Below are 20,588 nucleotides of genomic sequence, written 5' to 3' on the forward strand. Positions count from 1 at the left end.
TTTTTCAAATTCATACATTTCAATGATCCATGTTCCACAAATGAGTGAAACTCTCTGATAATTGTCTTTTATCTTCTTACTTCACTAAGCATAATATTTGGATGGTGTGGGGGTGTTATAGAACATTCTAGACTGTTCTTTAAAAAAAATTTTATGTATTTCCTTTTGTTGCCCTTGCTGTTTTATTGTTGTTGTTATTGGTATCATCGTTGTCATATAGGACAGAGAGAAATGGAAAGAGGAGGGGAAGACAGAGGGGGAGAGAAAGATAGACACCTGCAGACCTGCTTCACCACTTGTGAAGTGATTGCCCTGCAGGCGGGGAGTCGGGGGCTCGAACCGGTATCCTTACATAGGTCCTTGCACTTTGCACCACGCACGTGCGCTTAACCCGCTGCACTACCACCCGACTCCCTAGACTGTTCTTTTAAAGTACTGTCTATACTAGATCATTTAGGGAGACAGGAACAAAAACAGAACAAACAAACACACACAAAAAACCTCTCCTTTCTTTCTCTGTCTTTTCCCCCCAAGATTCTAAGCAAAGGTTGTGGATCCAATGTATCTATGTTATTTTATATATCTCATTGGGATTACTATGTAATATATACCTCTAATAGGCAATGCCCTTGACATCAGTATTTCTATATGATTTTTTGTTAATGAGTTTTAGATCTCTTTATTGGGGGGAAGCGTTAGGGTTCAAGGCTATTATCACAGGTATCATAGGTGTCTATATGTAACACTCCCCATCAACTTTCTGTTTTTCCTCCAGTATAAGTCATAGAGTTCTCATCCTACTTTAAACCTCGTCCTGCCACCATTCCCCTTTAGATTCCTTATATTACTGCAATAGATCATGACTAGTTAAGAGTTTTACTGTATTTTCTCTTTGTATTTTGAACCTGTGAGTGAAGTCATCATCATTCCTATATTTAAAAAATTATTTTGCGTCCTCCCCCCTGCCTCTTTTATTTAACAAGGTGGCCCATTTTCTGAAGGTGCTGTAGAGAACCCTTTTAACTCAATGGGAAACTAAGATTAAACATTCATTCATTTAAGTGTCATGACCTCGTGAGTGCTAAATGAAAAGGGAGATGTAAAGTAAGGTTTATTTTTGGAAACTGACCTTCTTAGGAAACTCCACTGGGGAAAATACACAAAGAATTCTTGACAAAATGCCACACCCTCTACATTTTACTATTTACACAATAAAAGTCATTTTGAGATAGTGATATTAAGCTTTGAGATACATAGATATTTTTTGAGGAAAGTAGAAAGTAGTTTAAGAGCTATAATAAGAGATCTAGTTCTTAAAAGTGGGATGCAAATATGATTTCTTAGATTCAACTTCTAACCTTTCTAGTTAGTGATTGAATAATGGTGGGCAACATTTTCCTTTGTGTAAAAATAAGGAATTATGATTCAATGACTAAAGAAAGTTTTGGGACTAAAACTGAAATGTTTTACTTTACAAGTCACTGTGGACTTCTTAAAAGAAATATATAAATATATTAATATTTTGAAATTGACAAATCATTGGAATTGAAAGAATCATTGCTATGAGCTATCACGACCCCTCAACTGTGAATTTGTTTTCTCTGCCATAATGATTTAATGTAGGTGCCTACTAGGAGGAATGATGAGAAGTCAAGTTTTGACTTTTGCCTGATGGTATAGAGTCAGAGCCTTACGTTCTGTCTTGAACTATCCTAAGAACCATCATTTAAATAAAATATAGCTTATAAAAATAAAAGATGAAATGACTGTTACAGTTAGGGATGATGTTTGACTTCAAACATTCACAAAAAAGTTCTTGATTTTAAGTAGAGTGTTATATTTACTAAAGGTTTAATTCTTACCATAAGCTTATGAATTTCTCCTTAAAGATTTTAAATTTTATTTTTCTTGTATTTGGTAGGACAGAGAGAAATTGAGAGGAGAGGGGCAGATAGAGAGGGAAAGAGACAGATACCTGCGACAGGCTTCAACTCTTGTGAAGCCCCATCCCCAACCCCTGCAGGTAGGGACCAGGGGCTTGAACTTAGGTCTTTGTGCATAATAATCTGTGCACTCAACCAAATGCACCACTGCCTGGCCTCAAGCTTATGACTTTCTATGGAAATATTTATTTAAAAAAATTTTATTTATAAAAAGGAAACATTGACAAAACCATAGGATAAGAGGGGTACAACTTCACACAATTTCCACCACCAGAACTCTGTATCCCCTCCCCTCCCCTGATAGCTTTCCTATTCTTTAACTGTCTGGGAGTATGGACCCATGGAAATATTTATTTTTTAAAGAGACAAGAATATTAATTGAGACTTATTTTTTTCCAGGGGAGGTACAACGAGTTTTGCCATGTTAAAGCTTCATGCAGCCAAGGCCCTATTTCTGTCTGTACTATCACAGAACTACAGCCTTCTACTTCCTATGGTGTTCGAGTGGTGGTGGTTTATAGGACAGGAGAGAATAGCACCTCACTTCCAGAAAGTTTTAAGACGAAAGGTGAGTATGAGTATACTAAAAATTTAGATTCTTAAATTAAAATTCTTAATTATTTCCCATCACTTGTCCTCCTCCTCCTCCTTCTTCATCTTCTTCCACTCTTCCTCTTCCTCCTCCTCCTCTTCATCTTCCTCCTCCATTTTCTTCTTTTTCTTCTTCTTCTTAAACCAATCTTATAGGTTGAAATTCTCCTTGAAAGAGTAAATTGCTTTTTCTAGAACTTAGGTAAAGAAAATTAAAAGACTCAGGAATCCACATAGAGAGTAATGAAATAATATTGAAATAATGAAATAATATTGAAACTGGTCTTGCAAAATTCTTTACACTTTTAAGTATCCTGATTTCTTGTCTAGCCATATTTCATAGTGAGAACCAAATTAATATAACATAAATAAGCATCAAAATACATTCTTAATGGCGACTATGTGGTTGTGCACCCGATTAAGTGCACATTGTATTATGAACAAGGAGCCGGTTCAAGCCCCAGATCTCCAACTGCACCTTGGACACTTCATGAGCAGTGAAGCAGGTCTGCAGGTGTCTCTCTTTCTCTCTTCCCCTCTATTGCTCCCTTTTCTCTCAGTTTCTCTCTATCCTATCCAATAAAATAGGGGAAAAAAATAACCACGGGAGTGGTGGATTCGTAGTACCAGCACTGAGCCCCAGCAATAACCCTGGAGGCAATAAAATAAATAAATATTTACTTACTATTATTACCCCAAATGACAAAACAACTCTGCTGAACTATACAAGCAACTGTACTAAATTAACATATATTCTTAAAACTTTTCCATTAAAAAAGTCTTCCATAATTCCAAATTTATTTTCTAAGAATCAAAAGAAAGTGAAGTATTTGTAGCTTTCTTTATTTGCATTAATGTTTTTGCATAAAGCTAAGACATTGTTAATGCCACAAACAATCTTCTAAATATGCCACTAATAAAGCTTCAGATGTTCTTTTAAAAATTAATGCTAGGAGCCCAGGAGGTGGCATACCTGACTAAGTCACACATTATAGTCCGGAAGGACCCTGGTTCAAGCCTGTGGTTCCTACCTTTAGGGGGGAAGCTTTACAAGCAGTGAATCAGGGCTGCAGGTGTCTCTTTGTCTCTTTCTTTATCTTCCCCTCCCATCTCAATTTCTCTCTTGTCTCTATCCAATAATAAATAAATAAATAAATAATTTTAAAAATACATGCTTATAGGAATATGAGTATCTTTAATGAATCTGACTTCTGTCTTAGTGAATATGTTCTATAGTCCTATATACTCTTGAGTTATCAGTTAATATTTACCTTTTGCTTCTAAAGCTGGAGTCCCAAGTAAACCAGGCATTCCAAAATTATTAGTAGGGAATAAGAATTCAATACAGTGGGAAAGAGCTGAAGATAATGGAAGCCCACTTCTGTACTACATCCTTGAGTTCAGGTAGGTATATTTGCAAAAGGACTTTGTAAACTACAGAGTGCTGGGCAGTGAACTGCATTATGAAATTAATATTAGGAAGATTTATGGAAGTGTATTTATAAGTAAACATCACTGGTTTAAGGAGTGTGTGTGTGTGTGTGTGTGTGTGTGTGTGTGTGTGTGTAATTCCTAGAGGTTAACGCTGGCACTGTTAAGTCTGAGTCAGATCATTCTTCTCAGAAACTGCAAATACTTATGAAAATTTTATGGAAAGCACTCCTTCACTGGCACATGCAACTAATATTTATTTAATATCTGCTCTGTTCAAGAAACAGAGCTGACATTTAATATTAGATGTTGGTATGTATATAGCTTTCTTTCTTTCTTTCTTTTTTTTGTATATAGCTTTCTGATCATCAGCCAGATGAATCATGTTAGAGAAAACTGACCATTAGTTAGGTATTTTTCATAATGTTAAAATCAGGTATGGTCTGAAAAGGTCTGAAAGGTCTAGGTCACCCAAGATTCCGTATGTGTTAGGAAGGTTATACTTTGTGGTATGTTTCCAGGGGAATGGAAATATGTCTTCAATGAAAACATGCAGCTCGTAAACACAAGCAACCTCAGACCCAGCCAGGATGGAGAGATCTGTGAATAATTGGCTCACATGAGCTGATTTCATGCCAGCTTGATGGGAGAAGTCCAAATTCCAAAGACACTCCCCTCAAATAGATGGCTATGAAGCCATCTTTTAAGAAGCTCCAATGACCAAAGTCACTTCCATAATTATACTCCTGGAAATTTGAGCTTTAGAGCTATTTTTGCTTCATCTCACTCTGGCATTCCTACAACCTTAAAAATGTTTTCGCCTAACATTTGAGAATAATACCAGCTACATTTCAAACTAAGGCCTTGAAATTCCTGTTATTGTTTTTGATGAAAAGTGATTGACTGACTTGCAGAACTGTTTTGGTGGTCTATTAACTATGTTCACCAGCTGGGCCACACCACAATTCTTATTTATTTATTTATTTATTTATTCATTTATTCCCTTTTGTTGCCCTTGTTTTATTGTTGTAGTTAATATTGTTGTCGTCAGTGTTGGATAGGACAGAGAGGACAGTGTTGGATAGATGGAGAGGAGGGGAAGACAGAGAGGGGGAGAGAAAGACACCTGCAGACCTGCTTCACTGCCTATGAGGTGACTCCCCAGCAAGGGGCTCAAACCGGGATCCTTACATCAGTCCTTGCACTTCATGCCACGTGCACTTAACCCGCTGCACTACCGCCCAACTCTCCACACCACAATTCTTATGAGGATTAGTATGGACAGTGGGAATATAGAATAAGTGAGACACCTCAGTATCTCAAAGTAACTTCTTTAGTCAGAACAATCTAGTTTATAGTTGTGGTTGTAGTGCAAAGTGGCATGAACTTTAGAGTTGACTGACTGTTTGCTAATCTGGTGTAACAAAATGCGACCACTTGGAAAATTTAAAATATTAGACATTTATCTTCTCACATTTATGGAAACTAGAAGTTTGAGATCAATGTTTTAGCAGAACTGTGCTTCTTCTGGAAGTTCTAGGGAAGAACCTTTTATTGTGTCTTCTGTTGACTGTTAATCCTTGATAGTAATTGACTTGTGGATGCAACACTCTAGTCCCCAGTTCATGTCATTATTATATACTGTTTTCCTGAGTTAGACTGTATTCTCTCTGTGCACATGTGTCAACATTTCTCTCTTCTTACAAGGATATTGACAATTGGACTTCACCATACCCTAGTTTAGTAAAATATCACTTTAACATAATTTCATCTACAAAGAATTTATTTCCTACCAAGACTAAATTCATGTGATCTAGTGGATATGGCTTAGTGGACACTACTCAGTCCATGTATAAATCCTTGCTTTATTATTATTTTTTTGAAATTAAATTTTCTCATCTACAAGATGAAATGATATCTTCCTCTTCAGGTTATATTGTGTCAATCAAGTGAAACAGTGTATGAAAAACAGCAGCACAGTGTGTTGTAAATAGAAGATACTCAACCATTGTTAGGAATTTTTCTTCTCTTCGTCAATGATTCCAAACTGTGAAGAGTCATATACATTTTTGTAAAGATGTATTTGTTTCATATGGGAGAGAGAGGGGGAGAGGGAGAGAGGGAGAGAGGGAGAGAGGGAGAGGGAGAGGGAGAGGGAGAGGGAGAGAGAGAGAGAGAGAGAGAGAGAGAGAGAGAGAGAACTGAGTATAGAGAGAGAACTGACATAGACCTGGGTTCTCAGGTAGTTCCTGAACCCCCATTTAGACATATTGGTGGTCTATTTTCAATCAGAGATGTTTGTACAAAATTAAAATTGCCAAAGCCTAACATAAGATATCAGAAATGTACAAAAGAACATGCCACAAAATTGTACTCAAGACAGTCATTCCGACATTTAGCTTCCTTCCGGTAACATTTGTGACCAAGTCTGCTGTCCCTTTCATCAGCTATTCTTACTCATCTCTTGTTTGTCAGAGACTTAGCCCTCCCTATCATGTTTGCTCTTTCAGGACTGTCACTCCACTGGAGCAGAACTAGATTCCATTACATATCCCTACAATTAATATGACTTGGTAACATGCTAAAACTGTTGCAGTTTGGAGAACTACAGACTTGTGAAATTTTTCATTTTCAGAAGAGAGAAAACTGCAAGGCGTTGAGCTTGCCACTAGTCTATGAGACTAGTAAAAGCCTTTCTGGTTATAATTTTAGAACCTAATTCTTGTGGGTTTTTTTTTTTATGTCTCATATGAAGGATAACTAAAATTAACTTTGAAGTAGAAGAAAGTTGCAGAAAACAGAAATTTTACACATGTATTAAGAACTATATTTACTTATAAACCATTAATCCTCCCAACTAAAAAAAATGTGAAAGAAACCATGACTTAAAACCCAGAAACATTTCATTAAAAAAAAGCTAGTAATACCTAATTTTTGAATTAATTTCTAACATTTACTTGTTTTGAAAAAAATTATGGAATCCATAATTATATGTTTGGGATTCCGAAGAAAATTTACTTATATTTTCTTAATTTATTTTTATTTGTGATTTACAGAATTTTAATAGGGATTCCATATGGTTCCCACCCCCAGAGTTCTATGTCCCTATCACTTCCATTGGGAATTGCGGTAGTTCTTCCAAGGTCACAGATACGGGACGATTCTATAACTGTCTATCTGTATCTATGTCTATATTTCCCCCCCATTTTTAAATGGTTCTGCCTTCACTTCCTTTCTAAATCACCTTTACATCTACTAGTACTTCTGGTGTCTTTCCTTTTTTCCTCTTCTCTCTCAGATAAGAGAAATAGTACCTGGCTTTCTCTGGTGTTTTCCAGGTTTACTTCCATTTACAGTGATGGTATAAAAACAAGATTCTTGGGGGTGGGGTGGTAGTGCAGTGGGTTAAGCGCACATGGCACAAAACGCAAGGACCAGAGGAAGGATCATGGTTAGAGCCCCCGGCTTCCCACCTATAGGGGAGTCTCTTCACAGGCGGTGAAGCAGGTCTACAGGTGTCTATCTTTCTCTCCCCCTCTCTGTCTTCCCCTCCTCTCTCCACTTCTCTCTGTCCTATCCAACAACAGTGACATCAATAACAACAAAAATAATAACCACAACAATGATAGAACAACCAGGGTAACAAAAGGGAAAAAAATGGCCTCCAAGAGTAGTGGACTCATGGTGCAGGCACTGAGCCCCTGCAATAACCCTGGAGGCAAAAAAAAAAAAAAAAACAACCCAAAAAACAAACAAAAAAAAGATTCCTGGTGGCAAACTGACAAATGCTTCTGGTCCTGGTGGAACTGGGTAAAGAGCTCTCTGGTGTATTTCCCCTATCATTTATCCCTCTGGGAGTATGGACCAAAATTCTTTTTGGGGTACAGAGGTGGGAGTTCTGGCTTCTGTAATGCTTCTCTGGTGGAAATGGGCATTGGAAGGTTGATCCATATCCCCAGAAGAAAGTTTATCTATCTTAATAGTAGGAAAAAGTTCTCCAGTATTCTCTTGACCATTGACCACTGATGATTTTCCTGTGGTCTGCATTGATTTTCTCCATGCATTTTTATATGATTTTGTAAGATTTTGCTATGTCTTATAACCAAGTTATATACAAGGGGAGTGAGATCAAGGGCAAAGTGTGCAACTGGAAACATTACAGAGTACAGTTATTCAAATGGTATATTTGCATCTAGAAGTAAAAATCTATTATCTCATATATGCTTTGTATTGACAATTCCACGTTTTTCTTTTACAGAAAGGCTACTTCAAATGAATCACAGAACCACAATGTAATATGGAAGATAGCATTTAATGGGAGCTGCAGTAGCATTTGCACATGGAAGTCAACCAGCATGAAAGGAACATTTCAGTTTAGAGTGGTTGCTACTAATAGTCTGGGATTTGGTGAATATAGTGAAATCAGTGAGAATATTACACTAGATGGAGGTATATTGTTATCTGTTTGCAAACTAGTTTATTACACTGAGGTTCAGAGAAGAATTTAGGAATTTCTTAGCATTACAGAATATAATTCCAACTGTCTTTTTAAAAAATATTTATTTAGGGGGTCGGGCGGTAGCGCCTCGGGTTAAGTGCGCGTGGCACAAACTGCAAGGACCAGTGTAAGGATCCCGGTTCCAGCCCCTGGCTCCCCACCTGCAGGGGAGTTAATTCATAGGCAGTGCAGCAAGTCTGCAGGTGTCTATCTTTCTCTTCCCCTCTCTGTCTTTCCCTCCTATCTCTATTTCTGTCTGTCCTATCCAACAACAAATGTCAACAACAACAATAACAAGGCTACAAAAACAAGGGCAACAAAAGGGGGAAAAAAAAGGCCTTCAGGAGCAGTGGATTCATAGTGTAGGCACTGAGCCCCAGCAATAACCCTGTAGGCACAAAAATATATATATATATTCCCCTTTGTTGCCCTTGTTTTTTGTTGTTGTTGTAGTTGTTGATGTTGTCCTTGTTGGATAGGGCAGATAGAAATGGAGAGGGGAGGGGAAGACAGAGATGGAGAGAGAAAGATTGACACATGCACACCTGCTTCACCGCCTGTGAAGTGATCCCCCTGCAGGTGGGGAGCTGGGGATCCTTAGCAGTTCCTTGTGCTTTGCACCACGTGCGCTTAACCCACTGTGCTACTGTCCCACTCACTCCAACTATTTCTTTAACCTGATGTGATCTTCTTAACACTTGAATTTCGTCACATTATTCTTCTCCTCTGTAATATTAGCTATTTCTAGTGCCCACCACATGAAGATCATGCTTCTGGGTAGACTAGTTATTATCTGGGGAAATGATGTCATGACTGGAAAAAGGACCAGAAAGCTAGATCTGGGAAGAGAGTAGCTCCCTAGTATGGGAAAGGTGTATAAATATTGTTGACTGTAAACCCCATCAATTTGATGTGATCTGGGACCCATATTCAGCTTAGGAGCCTATGTGACCTCTGCTTCCCTGTAGATCCGACCTCAATAATTCTTAGCCCATGAATGATCCAAAATCAGATTTCAGTCAGATCTGGCCCAGATGCTGTACTTTGACAGTCTTTTGTTTAAATGTTTATCTTCTCTATTTAACTGAGCATACTAGGAGAATATCATATATATATTTCTTTATTCCAGAGCACTGCTTAGCTCTGGTTTATGGTGGTCTGGGGGATTGAACCTGGGATGTTGGAGCCTCAGGCATGAGAGTCTCTTGCATAGACATTATGCTATCTACTCTTGCCTGAAGATGCTATATTTTTACACCCATAAGTCTAAACCTATATGAAGATGGTGTTGAAAAATCATAAACCTGAATATTTGGTATTTGAAGAATGAATGAGACTTCTTTGTTCCAGTTAACTGAAAGAGTTATAATGTTTTCTCAGTCAATTGAAAGTAGAAGTTTTGGTGTAGATATTTCAGTGGTGTGTTAGCAAATCAGGCCTTGAAGAAAAAAGAGAAAAACTGTTTTGATTTCGCTTTGTGTGAATACATTCACTGTAGATGATATTGAGCTATGTGATTTAACAGCTGACTTGCAAGTATCAAGTCAGGGTCTGGCATAGCATAGGAACTAACTTTATTCTCTAAATAAATTCCTTTTTCTCACTTATTTCATTAGATGGATTTTGGATACCACAAACAAGCTTTATGCTTACTATTTTAATTGGAGTATCTTTGGTTGTTATGATCCCATTGATTGTTGGTAAGTATAATATGGTTTACAATAGATAGATCATATACTGTTTCCTTGATCATTCTAATTGACTTATATCTTAGTGTATCTAATTTCTGAATGAAATAAATTTTAAAAATTCAAAGATAATTTTTGGCAATACTATCATGACAGCTAAGTTCTGTGAATTGTTTTCTCATCTAAGGGTAATTACTTTATGGAAAATATATCTGTATATTTCATTGTATACTCTTGCTAGAACTACCTGAAAGGGCAACCACTTTCATTCCTTTTGAAGTACTATTTGCTTCTGAGTGACTAATGTAATAAGGGTTTTGTGGCTTATATTTTGAAATGAATACAGGAAAAATAACTTTGGGGATTAAAAAAATGAAGGTCTGGGGCTGGGTAGTGGCGCACTTGGTTAAGCACATGTAGCAACATGTTCACGGACCTTTTTTTAAAATTTATTTCCTTTTATTGTCCTTGTTGTTTTATTGTTGTAGTTATTGTTGTCGTCATTGTTGGATAGGACAGAGAGAAATGGAGAGAGAAGGGGAAGACAGAAGGGGAGAGAAAGACACCTGCAGACCTGCGACTCCCCTGCAGGTGGGGAGCCAGGGGCTCGAACTCGGATCCTTCTGCTGGTCCTTGTGCTTTGCGCCACGTGCGCTTAACCTGCTGCCCTACTGTCCGACTCCCTCATTTGTTTTTTTAAACAAAGAGTGAAAGAAACCATAGCAGCAGAGCTTCCTTCAGCGGTGGCAGTTGTGCACGTGCACTGTCCAAGTGACTTTAGTGTCACCAAGGTCAGACATCACGTGGAACTTTCCCTACGATATTTGGAAGAAACACAAGCACCCCCTGAACTCCTCTGCAGGGTGAGAAAATGGGGGTCAAGGTTGGGCAAGGAGAGGAGGGGTGCAGCCTGCGCAAGTGGATGGAAACCGCACCCCCAAACCCAAGAGCCCAGGACCTGGGTTTGAACCCTTTCTCCCCACCTGCAGTGGAGACCCTTCAGTAGTGGTAAAACAGGTCTGCAGGTGTCTGTCTGTCTGTCTGTCTATCTATCTATCTATCTATCTATCTATCTATCTATCTCCTACCTCAATTTCTCTGTCATTTCAAATTAAAATAGAAAGAAAAAAACCAAAAAAAGGGAAAGAATGGATGCCAGGAGCAATGGATTCATAGTGCAGGCACTGAGCCCCAACAATAACTCTTGTGGCAAAAATAAAAACGAAAGCAACCAACCAAACAAACAAAAAGAAGGTTTAATGAGGCACCAGTGGCAATCCTTGCTTAGTCAGAATAGTTTGAATCTGTAGGCAGACAGTCTGGTTTGGATTGAGCAGGACCTCTTTTGGACAAGATCCACTTAGACTTGTAGAATCCACTCTTGTTTTCAGAGATCTGTTCTGTGTATTTCAAGTCCCTGCTCATTTGCAAATGACTAAGGAAATAGAAAAATTAGGTTAGGCAGAGAGAATGCCAATTATTTCCCACGTCTCATTTTATACTAATGTGGTAAATTTTAAAATCTTTAAAAAAATTTTTAGTTTTATGATGACAAAGTACACAGATGATACCAGAAAGGATGATCAAATATTGGACTTAAGATATCAAGATGAACACGTAGTTATGTTCATTCCTGTTGCTTCCATATAAATATTATTAGTGTATAGTTTAGATCTCAACAGATATAAGGTCACATTTTCATTTGCTGCTACTGAGTCATAACATGGCAAAGTAATACAATAAGGGAATGATACTTATAAAAAAGAACACTCGGGAGTTGGGCGGTAGCGCAGCGGGTTAAGCGCATGTGGTGACAAGCACAAGAACCGGCGTAAGGATTCTGGTTTGAGCCCCCAGCTCCCCACCTGCAGGGGAGTCACTTCACAAGCGGTGAAACAGGGTTGTAGGTGTATATCTTTCTCTCCCCCTCTCTGTGTTCCCCTCCTCTCTCCATTTCTCTCTGTCCTATCCAACAATGACAACATCAACAACAACAACAATAATAACCACAACAATAAAACAAGGGCAACAAAAAAGGGAATAAATAAATATATATTAAAAAGAAAAAGAACACTCAGGGTCCGGGAGGTGGCACAGTGGATAAAGCATTGGACTCTCAAATATGAGGTCCTGAGTTCAACCACTGGTAGCACATGTACCAGAGTGATGTCTGTTTTCTCTCTCTCTCTCTCTCTCTCTCTCTCTCTCTCCTATCTTTTTCATTATAAATAAATCAGTTCTTTAAAAAGAAAAGAAAAAAGAACACTTAACTGTGGGGAGAGATGCCTTGCAGACAGCTACTATGGAGAGATGGGAGGTTGTACCTATATGTCAGCACTATACTGTAACTACAACCTGTAAAGTAGAAAAGAGAGAGAGAGAGAGAGAGACAGAGAGAGAGAGAGAGAGGAAGAGAAAAGAACACTCAAAGAAATGTTAAAGAATTAAAGACTTTCTCTTATAAACAAGAGGTTATTTAAGGGAAAGTTATAAAGCTGAACTCTCTCCAGAAAACAAAAGTGAGTATTTTACTATGTCTTCTAAATCTGTGTCGTATCCCCAAACTGGTGGAAATCGCAGGCAGTTCATGAACACATTAAAGCATGAGCTGAGATTTCTTTTCATAGATTTCACCTTGGTCATATAGGAGACTCCTTTGTCTAGCTTGGAAAAATAAAAATTTCAGCTGCCCCTGACAGGATTTTAACCTGAGGTTCCAGGGAGTCTCAGTATCGCACAGCTGATGTTTGTGCCGCTAAGCCAGCCTCTCCAGAATTACACATAGGACTGTAGTATATTTGGCAGTTGGCATATAGGCTTGACTGCTTGTCTGCTGTCGTATTGGGAATAAATATTACATGAAGAAACCTTCATCTACCTTTTGCTTTCTCTTATATCTACGTCATCATTGTCTAAACTCATAACTACTGGATGAATATTAGGTAACCTACTAAGCTTTCAAGACATCCCATGGATATCTGACTTGCTCTGGACTTAAAGGTCTTAATTTTATTTAGAACTCTATTTTTTATTATCGCTAAGCAAAGTTTTTTTTTTTTTTTTGCATGCTGTTTTACTAACTGTGACTATGGAGAGGTGTGAGTGCTTGAGAAAAGACTGAATTATGAAAATGGCAGTTATTTTTAAATGTGTATTGTATGGAGGACTCAATCATATGTAGAAATATAAAATCGAAATAAGGGTTTAAAGATAAGTGCCAGTAGCCTTTGCTTTGGTGAGTGGTCATATCTCATGGGCAACAATTACTAGTCATATTCTGAGAGAAGAGGACAATTTAAAGCCAGAAAAATACAGTTGCTGACTTCAGGAACTTGCCAGTGAATGAGAGGGGTAAGATAAACCTGTGTGCAAAGAGAAGTAGCAAGAATTGTGTTCAACAACAATAAAAGGCAGCAGTATGTGAAGTCTATAAGACAGCAACATGGAAGTTCCAAATAAGCGTCAAAATCAGTCTTTTAAGTTCTTAAAATAAGGGGAGAGCTGAGGGTGCAAGGGTCACAGAAGGCATCACTAGGGCCTTAAGTGAGTCTTAAACTGGGCCATGAAAGCTGAAGAGAGTCAGGGAGAGTGTTTTATTACTGAAGGTATTTAAAACCCTTTTCCTCTATGGTTCTTTGGATGGAACTTATCTTAACTAAAACTCTAACCTGTGGGGACAGAAGCTACCATTGGGGTTTGCAATAAAATCCAAACTTCAATAATCATCTTACAAAGTATACTGTTCTTTTCAATGGCTAAACAAAAATTATAAAGAGTGATGTTATTGACATATGTGTATTTTTGTATTGAACATATCAATATTTGGGGATTATAAAAACAATTTTTCTCAGTGTGTGAAAAAGATTACAGAAATCATTCATAATTCTATACCTACAGAGGGACATTGCTAACACTTGGTGGAATTCATTTCTTTAATTTTCTGTGTGTGTGTGTACTTTTAAGCATGTGTATATGAAAAGCAATGTATATATATATTTTTTCCAGTTTGCGGGAAGCATTTTAATACTTTCAAAAGTATCTCTGTGGGAGTCAGGCAGTAGCGCAGCAGGCTAAGAGCATGTGGCTCAAAGCGCAAGGACTGGCATGAGGATCACCGAGTCTCAGGCTCCCCGCCTGCAGGGGTGTCACTTCACAAGCAGTGAAGCAGGTCTGCAGGTGTCTATCTTTCTCTCCCCCTTTCTGTCTTCCCCTCCTTTCTCCATTTCTCTCTGTCCTATCTAACAATGACAACAGTAATAACTACAACAATAAAACAACAAGGGCAACAAAAGGGAATAAATAAATAAATTTTTTTTAAAGTGTTCCTGTTACAGCAGTGGGAAAGTCCTTTTGGCAGTACAGCACTTAGTGTTTTTGTATGAATAATGGGACAGAAAAAGTGTGTCCATGCTCACAGGGAGCCTGGACATTTTGAAAACATTTGGCTCTGCTGCATTTCATTTCACGCAAGGAGAATTTTCTGGGAACCTACTTGCCAAAGCCAGTCTCATTGTGTATGACATAATGGAAAAGAAATGTGAATAATAACATCTTTTAAAAAATCATCATTATTATTTTTTATTTATTGCATAGAAACAGAAATCGAGAGGGAAGGGGGTGATAGAGAGGGAGAGAGACAGAGAGACACCTGCAGTCCTGCTTCAACACTTGCAAAGCTTTCCCACTGCAGGTGGCGACCGGGGACTTGAACTCTGGTCCTTGTGCATTGTAACATGTGCTCAACCAGGTGTGCCACCACCTGGCCCTGAATAATAACATGTTATTATACATGTCTAGGGATTTATATTGTACAGAGAATTTTCACCTCAACAGAATCCTTTCAGGTAGACAAGTTAATGTTATGACTACTTCAGCATTACAAAAATTCTTCAATGACCATTTAAGAATGAGAATAGCAAACATATTATTTGTGTCGGCACTTCTCTGCTTCTGTGTGTACTGTGAATATACTAATCAATTCAGGCGATCTTCACTGATGAGCTGACTGTGATCTCAGAATCCTGCTCTTTTAAAATGTTTTAAAGATCAAGGCATAATTTATACATAACATGCACAGAACTTAAATGTCCAGCTTAGTGAAATTTGACAGTTATATACACCTTTTTAACCACTGCACAGGACAAGATGGAGAACATTTTATTATTAGTCCACAAAGTTGCCCTATGCCATTTTCTTTTAAAATTTTCTTGCATTATTTCAAGTGTATCTTTTACTTATGTTTTTAAATTTTTTCTTTATTTTCTTTATTTGGGGGGTTAATGGTTTACAGTAGACAGTGAAATACAGTAGTTTGTACATGTGTAACATTTCTCAGTTTTCCACATAACAATATAACCCTCTCTAGGTCCTCCTCTGCCATCATGCTCTAGGATTTGAATGCCCTCCCCAACCCAGAATCTTTTACTTTGGTGCAGTACACCAACTCCAGTCCAACTTCTGCTTTGTGTTTTCCCTTCTGTTCTGACTTTTCAGCTTCTGTTTATGAGTGGGATCATCTCATTTTCATCTTTATCTTTCTGACAGGTATACCTTCTTATGTCTGGCAGATTTTAAAAAATATTTATTTATTAATTCCCTTTTGTTGTCCTTGTTATTTTATTGTTATAGTTATTATTGTTGTTCTTGATGTCATCATTGTTGGATAGGACAGAGAGAAATGGAGAGAGGAGGGGAAGACAGAGAGGAGGAGAGAAAGACAGACACTTGCAGACCTGCTTCACCATTTGTGAAGCGGCTCCCCAGTAGGTGGTGAGGCAGGGGGCTCGAACCAGGATCCTTACTCCGGTTCTTGCGCCATGTGCGCTTAACCTGCTGCGCTACCACCCGACTCCCGTCCTGCAGATTTTTAAAAGCATACCACTAAATTGAAAACATTCTTAAGTCTACTGCAGAGTGTAACATGAACATATTTAAACTAAGAATGAGTTTGTTTCACTTATAATTATAATCATTATTATTTGCCACCAGGCTTATTGTTGGAGCTCAGTACTGGGGCTGCAAATCCACTGCTCCCAGAAGTCATTTTTTCATTTTTTTCTTTTTGTTTTATTTGATAGGATAGAGAGAAATTTAGAGGGGACAGGAAAAAGAGAGAGAGAGGGAGCGAGAGACCTGCAGACCTGCTACACAACTCGTAAAGCGTCCCTCCCTGTAGGGGGTGCTCATCCTGGCTGCTTGTGCACGGTGATAGGTGTGCTTATACACCACCACTCGAACCTTCTTCATAATTACTATAAAATTTTGGATTTGGTTTATTTTGACTATAGTTTCTGAATGGATTTTGATAAATAAAGTCTGACATTCAGATACTTCAACTTATTTAAAAATAATAATATATTCAAATTCACTCTGTACAGTGAGTTGAAAAGGAATGTCATATAAATCATATATATTTCTTCTATGCCCTTATGCCTGGATTTAAAAGGATTTTCTATGATGGGCACACTTTTCAATAAAACTCTGTTATTCTGCCAACGGTGTTCTTACATAGAGTTAACACTTCCTAAATGAAAAGGGGCAGCAGTGTCTAATATATAAATTACATCCCCCTTTTCTCATAGTCTGGCACAGAAGAATAAAGAAAAAAACAGCTCCAAAAGAAGGACTGACAGTTTTCATAAACGAAGACAAGGAGTTGAATGAACTACGAGGCCGGGCAGCTGGAGTAGGACTGGCTAATGCCTGCTATGCAGTACAGTACGTTATCTGGGCTGTCAGTTATGGGCATCTGCATGAGGGCTGGGTGATGACAGAGAGGGTACCCATGAACTCTGTTTCCCGGATTATTTTGATGTACTTTTTTAATATATACATTTATCTATTTTCCTTTTTGTTGCCCTTGTTTTATTTTTCTTTTTTGTTGTTGTGGTTATTATTGTTGTTACTGATGTCACTGTTGTTGGATAGAACAGAGAGAAATGGAGAGAGGAGGGGAAGACAGAGATGGGGAGAGAAAGACAGATACCTGCAGACCTGCTTCACTGCTTGAGAAGTGACTCTCCTGCAGGTGGGGAGCCCGGGGCTCAAACCCAGATCCTTAGGGGGTCCTTGCATTTCGCATCACATGCGCTTAACCCACTGTGCGACCACTCGACCCCCCTCATGTACTCTTCTTAAAAATTTTTATTTATTTATTTATTATTCCCTTTTGTAGCCCTTACTGTAGTTATTATTGTTGTTGTTATTGATGTCGACATTGTTGGATAGGACAGAGAGAAATGGAGAGAGGAGGGGAAGACAGAGAGGGGGAGAGAAAGACACCTGCAGACCTGCTTCACCTTTGTGAAGCGACTCCCCTGTAGGTGGGGAGCAGGGGGCTCGGACAGAATCCTTACGCTGGCCCTTGGGCTTTGTGCCACGTGAGCTTAGCCCGCTGAGCTACTGCCTGACTCCCCCCACCATGTACTCTTATTACTTTGGTATAATTTTTTTAACACTCCCTTTCACTGTCAAATGTGATGGGGGGAGGCAGATTTTCCTAAAATAACAATAATAATAATCAAAGATTAGTTGTTATATCACATAGTTCAAAGATAAAATGGGATATATATCATGAATAAATGCTACGTTGAAGTGTATAGCTAATAGCAAGGTTGATTCAACTGGAAATAAGTATGGGAAAGGAATGGCAAGAGCCATTTGCTTATGCTATTAAGACAATCTTTTCCATGTCATAAATTGTATGGTGATTGACTATAGAAATCTCATAGAGTTATCTGAGTTTGGAATTTATGTTATCATCATATTTAAAGGAAATATTTAACTATACCTTTTCCAAGATTTTATATTATGATCCATGACCAAAAAAAGTATAGCCATAAGCCATGTTTCTTGAAATTTATAATTTAAGACATAAAATCAAGAGATGAGAGTTAGGGCTGGGTAATGGTGCATCTGGTAGACAGCACATGTTACCATGCTCAAGGACAAAGGTTCAAGTCCCCAACCTCTTGCCTGTAGATGGGGAGCTTCATGAATGGTCTGTCTTCTCTATCCTCCGTCCCTTTCCATTTCTGTCTCTTTAAAAATAAATGAATAAAAGTAAAGAGATTTGAAATAACTAAAGAAGTGACCTAAATCAACTATTCAGAGGTGATTTCCTTTGAAGAGTACTTAACATATCTGCTATGCAGAATTCTGTCTTTCAAAACTCAAAGCACTATAAATGCTAACGCATTTTTCTCGTTAATACTCCAAGCAAAAAGCTTGGCTTTCTTAAAGTTAACTGGATGGAAGTGAGGTTGACTGTTGTGATCAGAAACATTTTGCTTACATGAAAGATTAGGTATTGAAACATTTAAGATGAAAACTTTCAGCTCATAATCCAGGTATATTTTTCTTACTAATTTGAAACAATTTTTTAAATAACTTTAATAACCTGAAGAAATGAACAACTAGTGGTCTGGGAGATGGTGTAGTGGATGGATAAAACATTCGATTCTCAAGCAAGAGATTCTGAGTTCAATCCCCGGCAGCACATGTATCAGAGTGATGTCTGGTTCTTTCTCTCTCTTTAAAAATCTTTTTTAAAAATGAACAACTAAAACAAGATTCACTATGGGAGAAATCTCAAGGTACTGTACTCGCACACATGTTTCCATAAAAATTATGTGTAGAAGTGACATATTCTGTGACTAGAGTTGAGAAGGAATATTCTGGAGACCGAATCCATGTCACTGTAGTGTGCAGTGCATTACAGTATTGTAAAGTCAATGAACATCTCTTTCTCATTCTATTATCTGGCTCTCTCAAACAGTAACACTAAATACCAGCCCACCATGTAAATCATATGTGCGTTAGGGGACCAAAATATTGTTATATTGCAGTACTCTTCCAACCCAAGAGGAGATTGAAAGCCTTCCTGTCTTCCCTCGTGAAAAACTGACTCTACGTCTGTTGTTGGGAAGTGGAGCCTTTGGAGAAGTGTATGAAGGAACAGCAATAGACATCTTAGGAGTGGGGAGTGGAGAAACCAAAGTAGCAGTGAAGGTAATGTCAGTCGTTTAACTCCTGGGCATGCAATAACATGTAACATGGATACAACTATCACTAAAGAAGAATGACCTTAACTGAAAAGAATTGGAAGAAGTTAAAAGCCTCTATAGTTACAGAAATGAGTGTATTCACCCCCCTCCTTTTTTATATGATTCTGTAGTTAGTAGTTACCTCTACTATTGACTACTAGTCAAGATGTGACAGGAAGTTTTCCCTTTCAGATTTAATTTAATATAAAAGCATTGTGATACGGCATATTCTCAGGGTATTAGGCACTATGACAGATAACAAGTATTTTAAGATTGCTGGGGAGACAGCATAAGGGTTTCACAAAGAGACTTTCACGCTTGAGGCTCTGAGGTCACAGATTAAATATCCAGCACCATGATAAGCCGGAAATAAATAGTACTGTGCTTAAAAAAAAAAAAAAAAGTTTGCTGGCTATTGTTAGTTGTAAAATTTCTGCCATTAAAAATGAAAACAGTCATAGCCAATATGTAAATGAATGTAGTTGTGTCCCAACCAAACTTCATTTATGAAGACTGAAATATGAATCCCATGTTATTTCCATGCTATCCAATATCTTTGTGCTTTTTTCAAACATTAAAAGTGTAACATGTCCATTTTTCAAACATTAAAAATGTAAAATAATAACGCTGGAAAAAGATAACATCTATTTCAGATCACAAATTGTACAAAAGAAAATAACAAACTGGATTTGATCTACCCCTCTTCTGCACAATTATTCATTCTAATATACTTAATACAGTTTTGCACTCTCATATTTGCACTCTCATATTTTTGTAAAACTTTTGTTTTATTATGAGATATGGAATCTCATATAATTGAAGAATATCCTGATGACTTCTCTGAGGGCGGAGTACATAACCCTGAAAAATTGATAAAAATTCTCTGTTTCCCTAAATATGGTGTAAAAGTTCTTTAGTATACTCCACCCTCAGTTAGTTTAAACATAGTTTTATTCTGCTCACATAATATGATGACTTTGGGCTTTCATGGGGTGCTGAATCAGGTTATTTTCTTGACTTTGTGTATATTGCTTCCTGGTCCCAAGATGGTCACCATGAGTCAGGCATCATATCTCCATTAAGTACAAGAAGTGGGGAAAGGATGATGACCAATGTCAATGTGCGAGAGTGTTAAAAATAAAAATTCCCGGGAGTCAGGTGGCAGCGCAGCGAGTTAAGTGCATGTGGCACGAAGCGCAAGAACCAGCATAAGGATCCCGGTTTGAGTCCCTGGCTCCCCACCTGCAGGGGCGTCACTTCACAGGCGGTGAAGCAGGTCTGCAGGTGTCTGTCTTTCTCTCCCCCTCTCTGTCTCCCCTCCTCTCTCCATTTCTCTCTGTCCTATCCAACAATGATGACATCAATAACAACAACAACTACAACAACAGTAAAA

At 38.0% G+C, this 20,588-nt stretch overlaps 1 protein-coding gene across 1 annotated transcript in view; it reads left to right on the forward strand.

Annotated features, from left to right (window-relative positions):
• ROS1 (ROS proto-oncogene 1, receptor tyrosine kinase) overlaps positions 1–20,588 on the forward strand; it is a 140,672-nt gene that overhangs the window by 91,143 nt on the left and 28,941 nt on the right. Inside the window, exons 32-37 of the mRNA XM_060190561.1 lie at positions 2,343–2,511; positions 3,821–3,938; positions 8,224–8,414; positions 10,080–10,163; positions 16,733–16,868; positions 18,998–19,160. Coding sequence (XP_060046544.1) covers positions 2,343–2,511; positions 3,821–3,938; positions 8,224–8,414; positions 10,080–10,163; positions 16,733–16,868; positions 18,998–19,160 — 861 coding nt within the window. The remainder of the gene's footprint in view (positions 1–2,342; positions 2,512–3,820; positions 3,939–8,223; positions 8,415–10,079; positions 10,164–16,732; positions 16,869–18,997; positions 19,161–20,588) is intronic.

Source organism: Erinaceus europaeus, chromosome 4 (assembly GCF_950295315.1).
Source record: "Erinaceus europaeus chromosome 4, mEriEur2.1, whole genome shotgun sequence".
Classification (NCBI taxonomy): Eukaryota; Metazoa; Chordata; class Mammalia; order Eulipotyphla; family Erinaceidae; genus Erinaceus; species Erinaceus europaeus.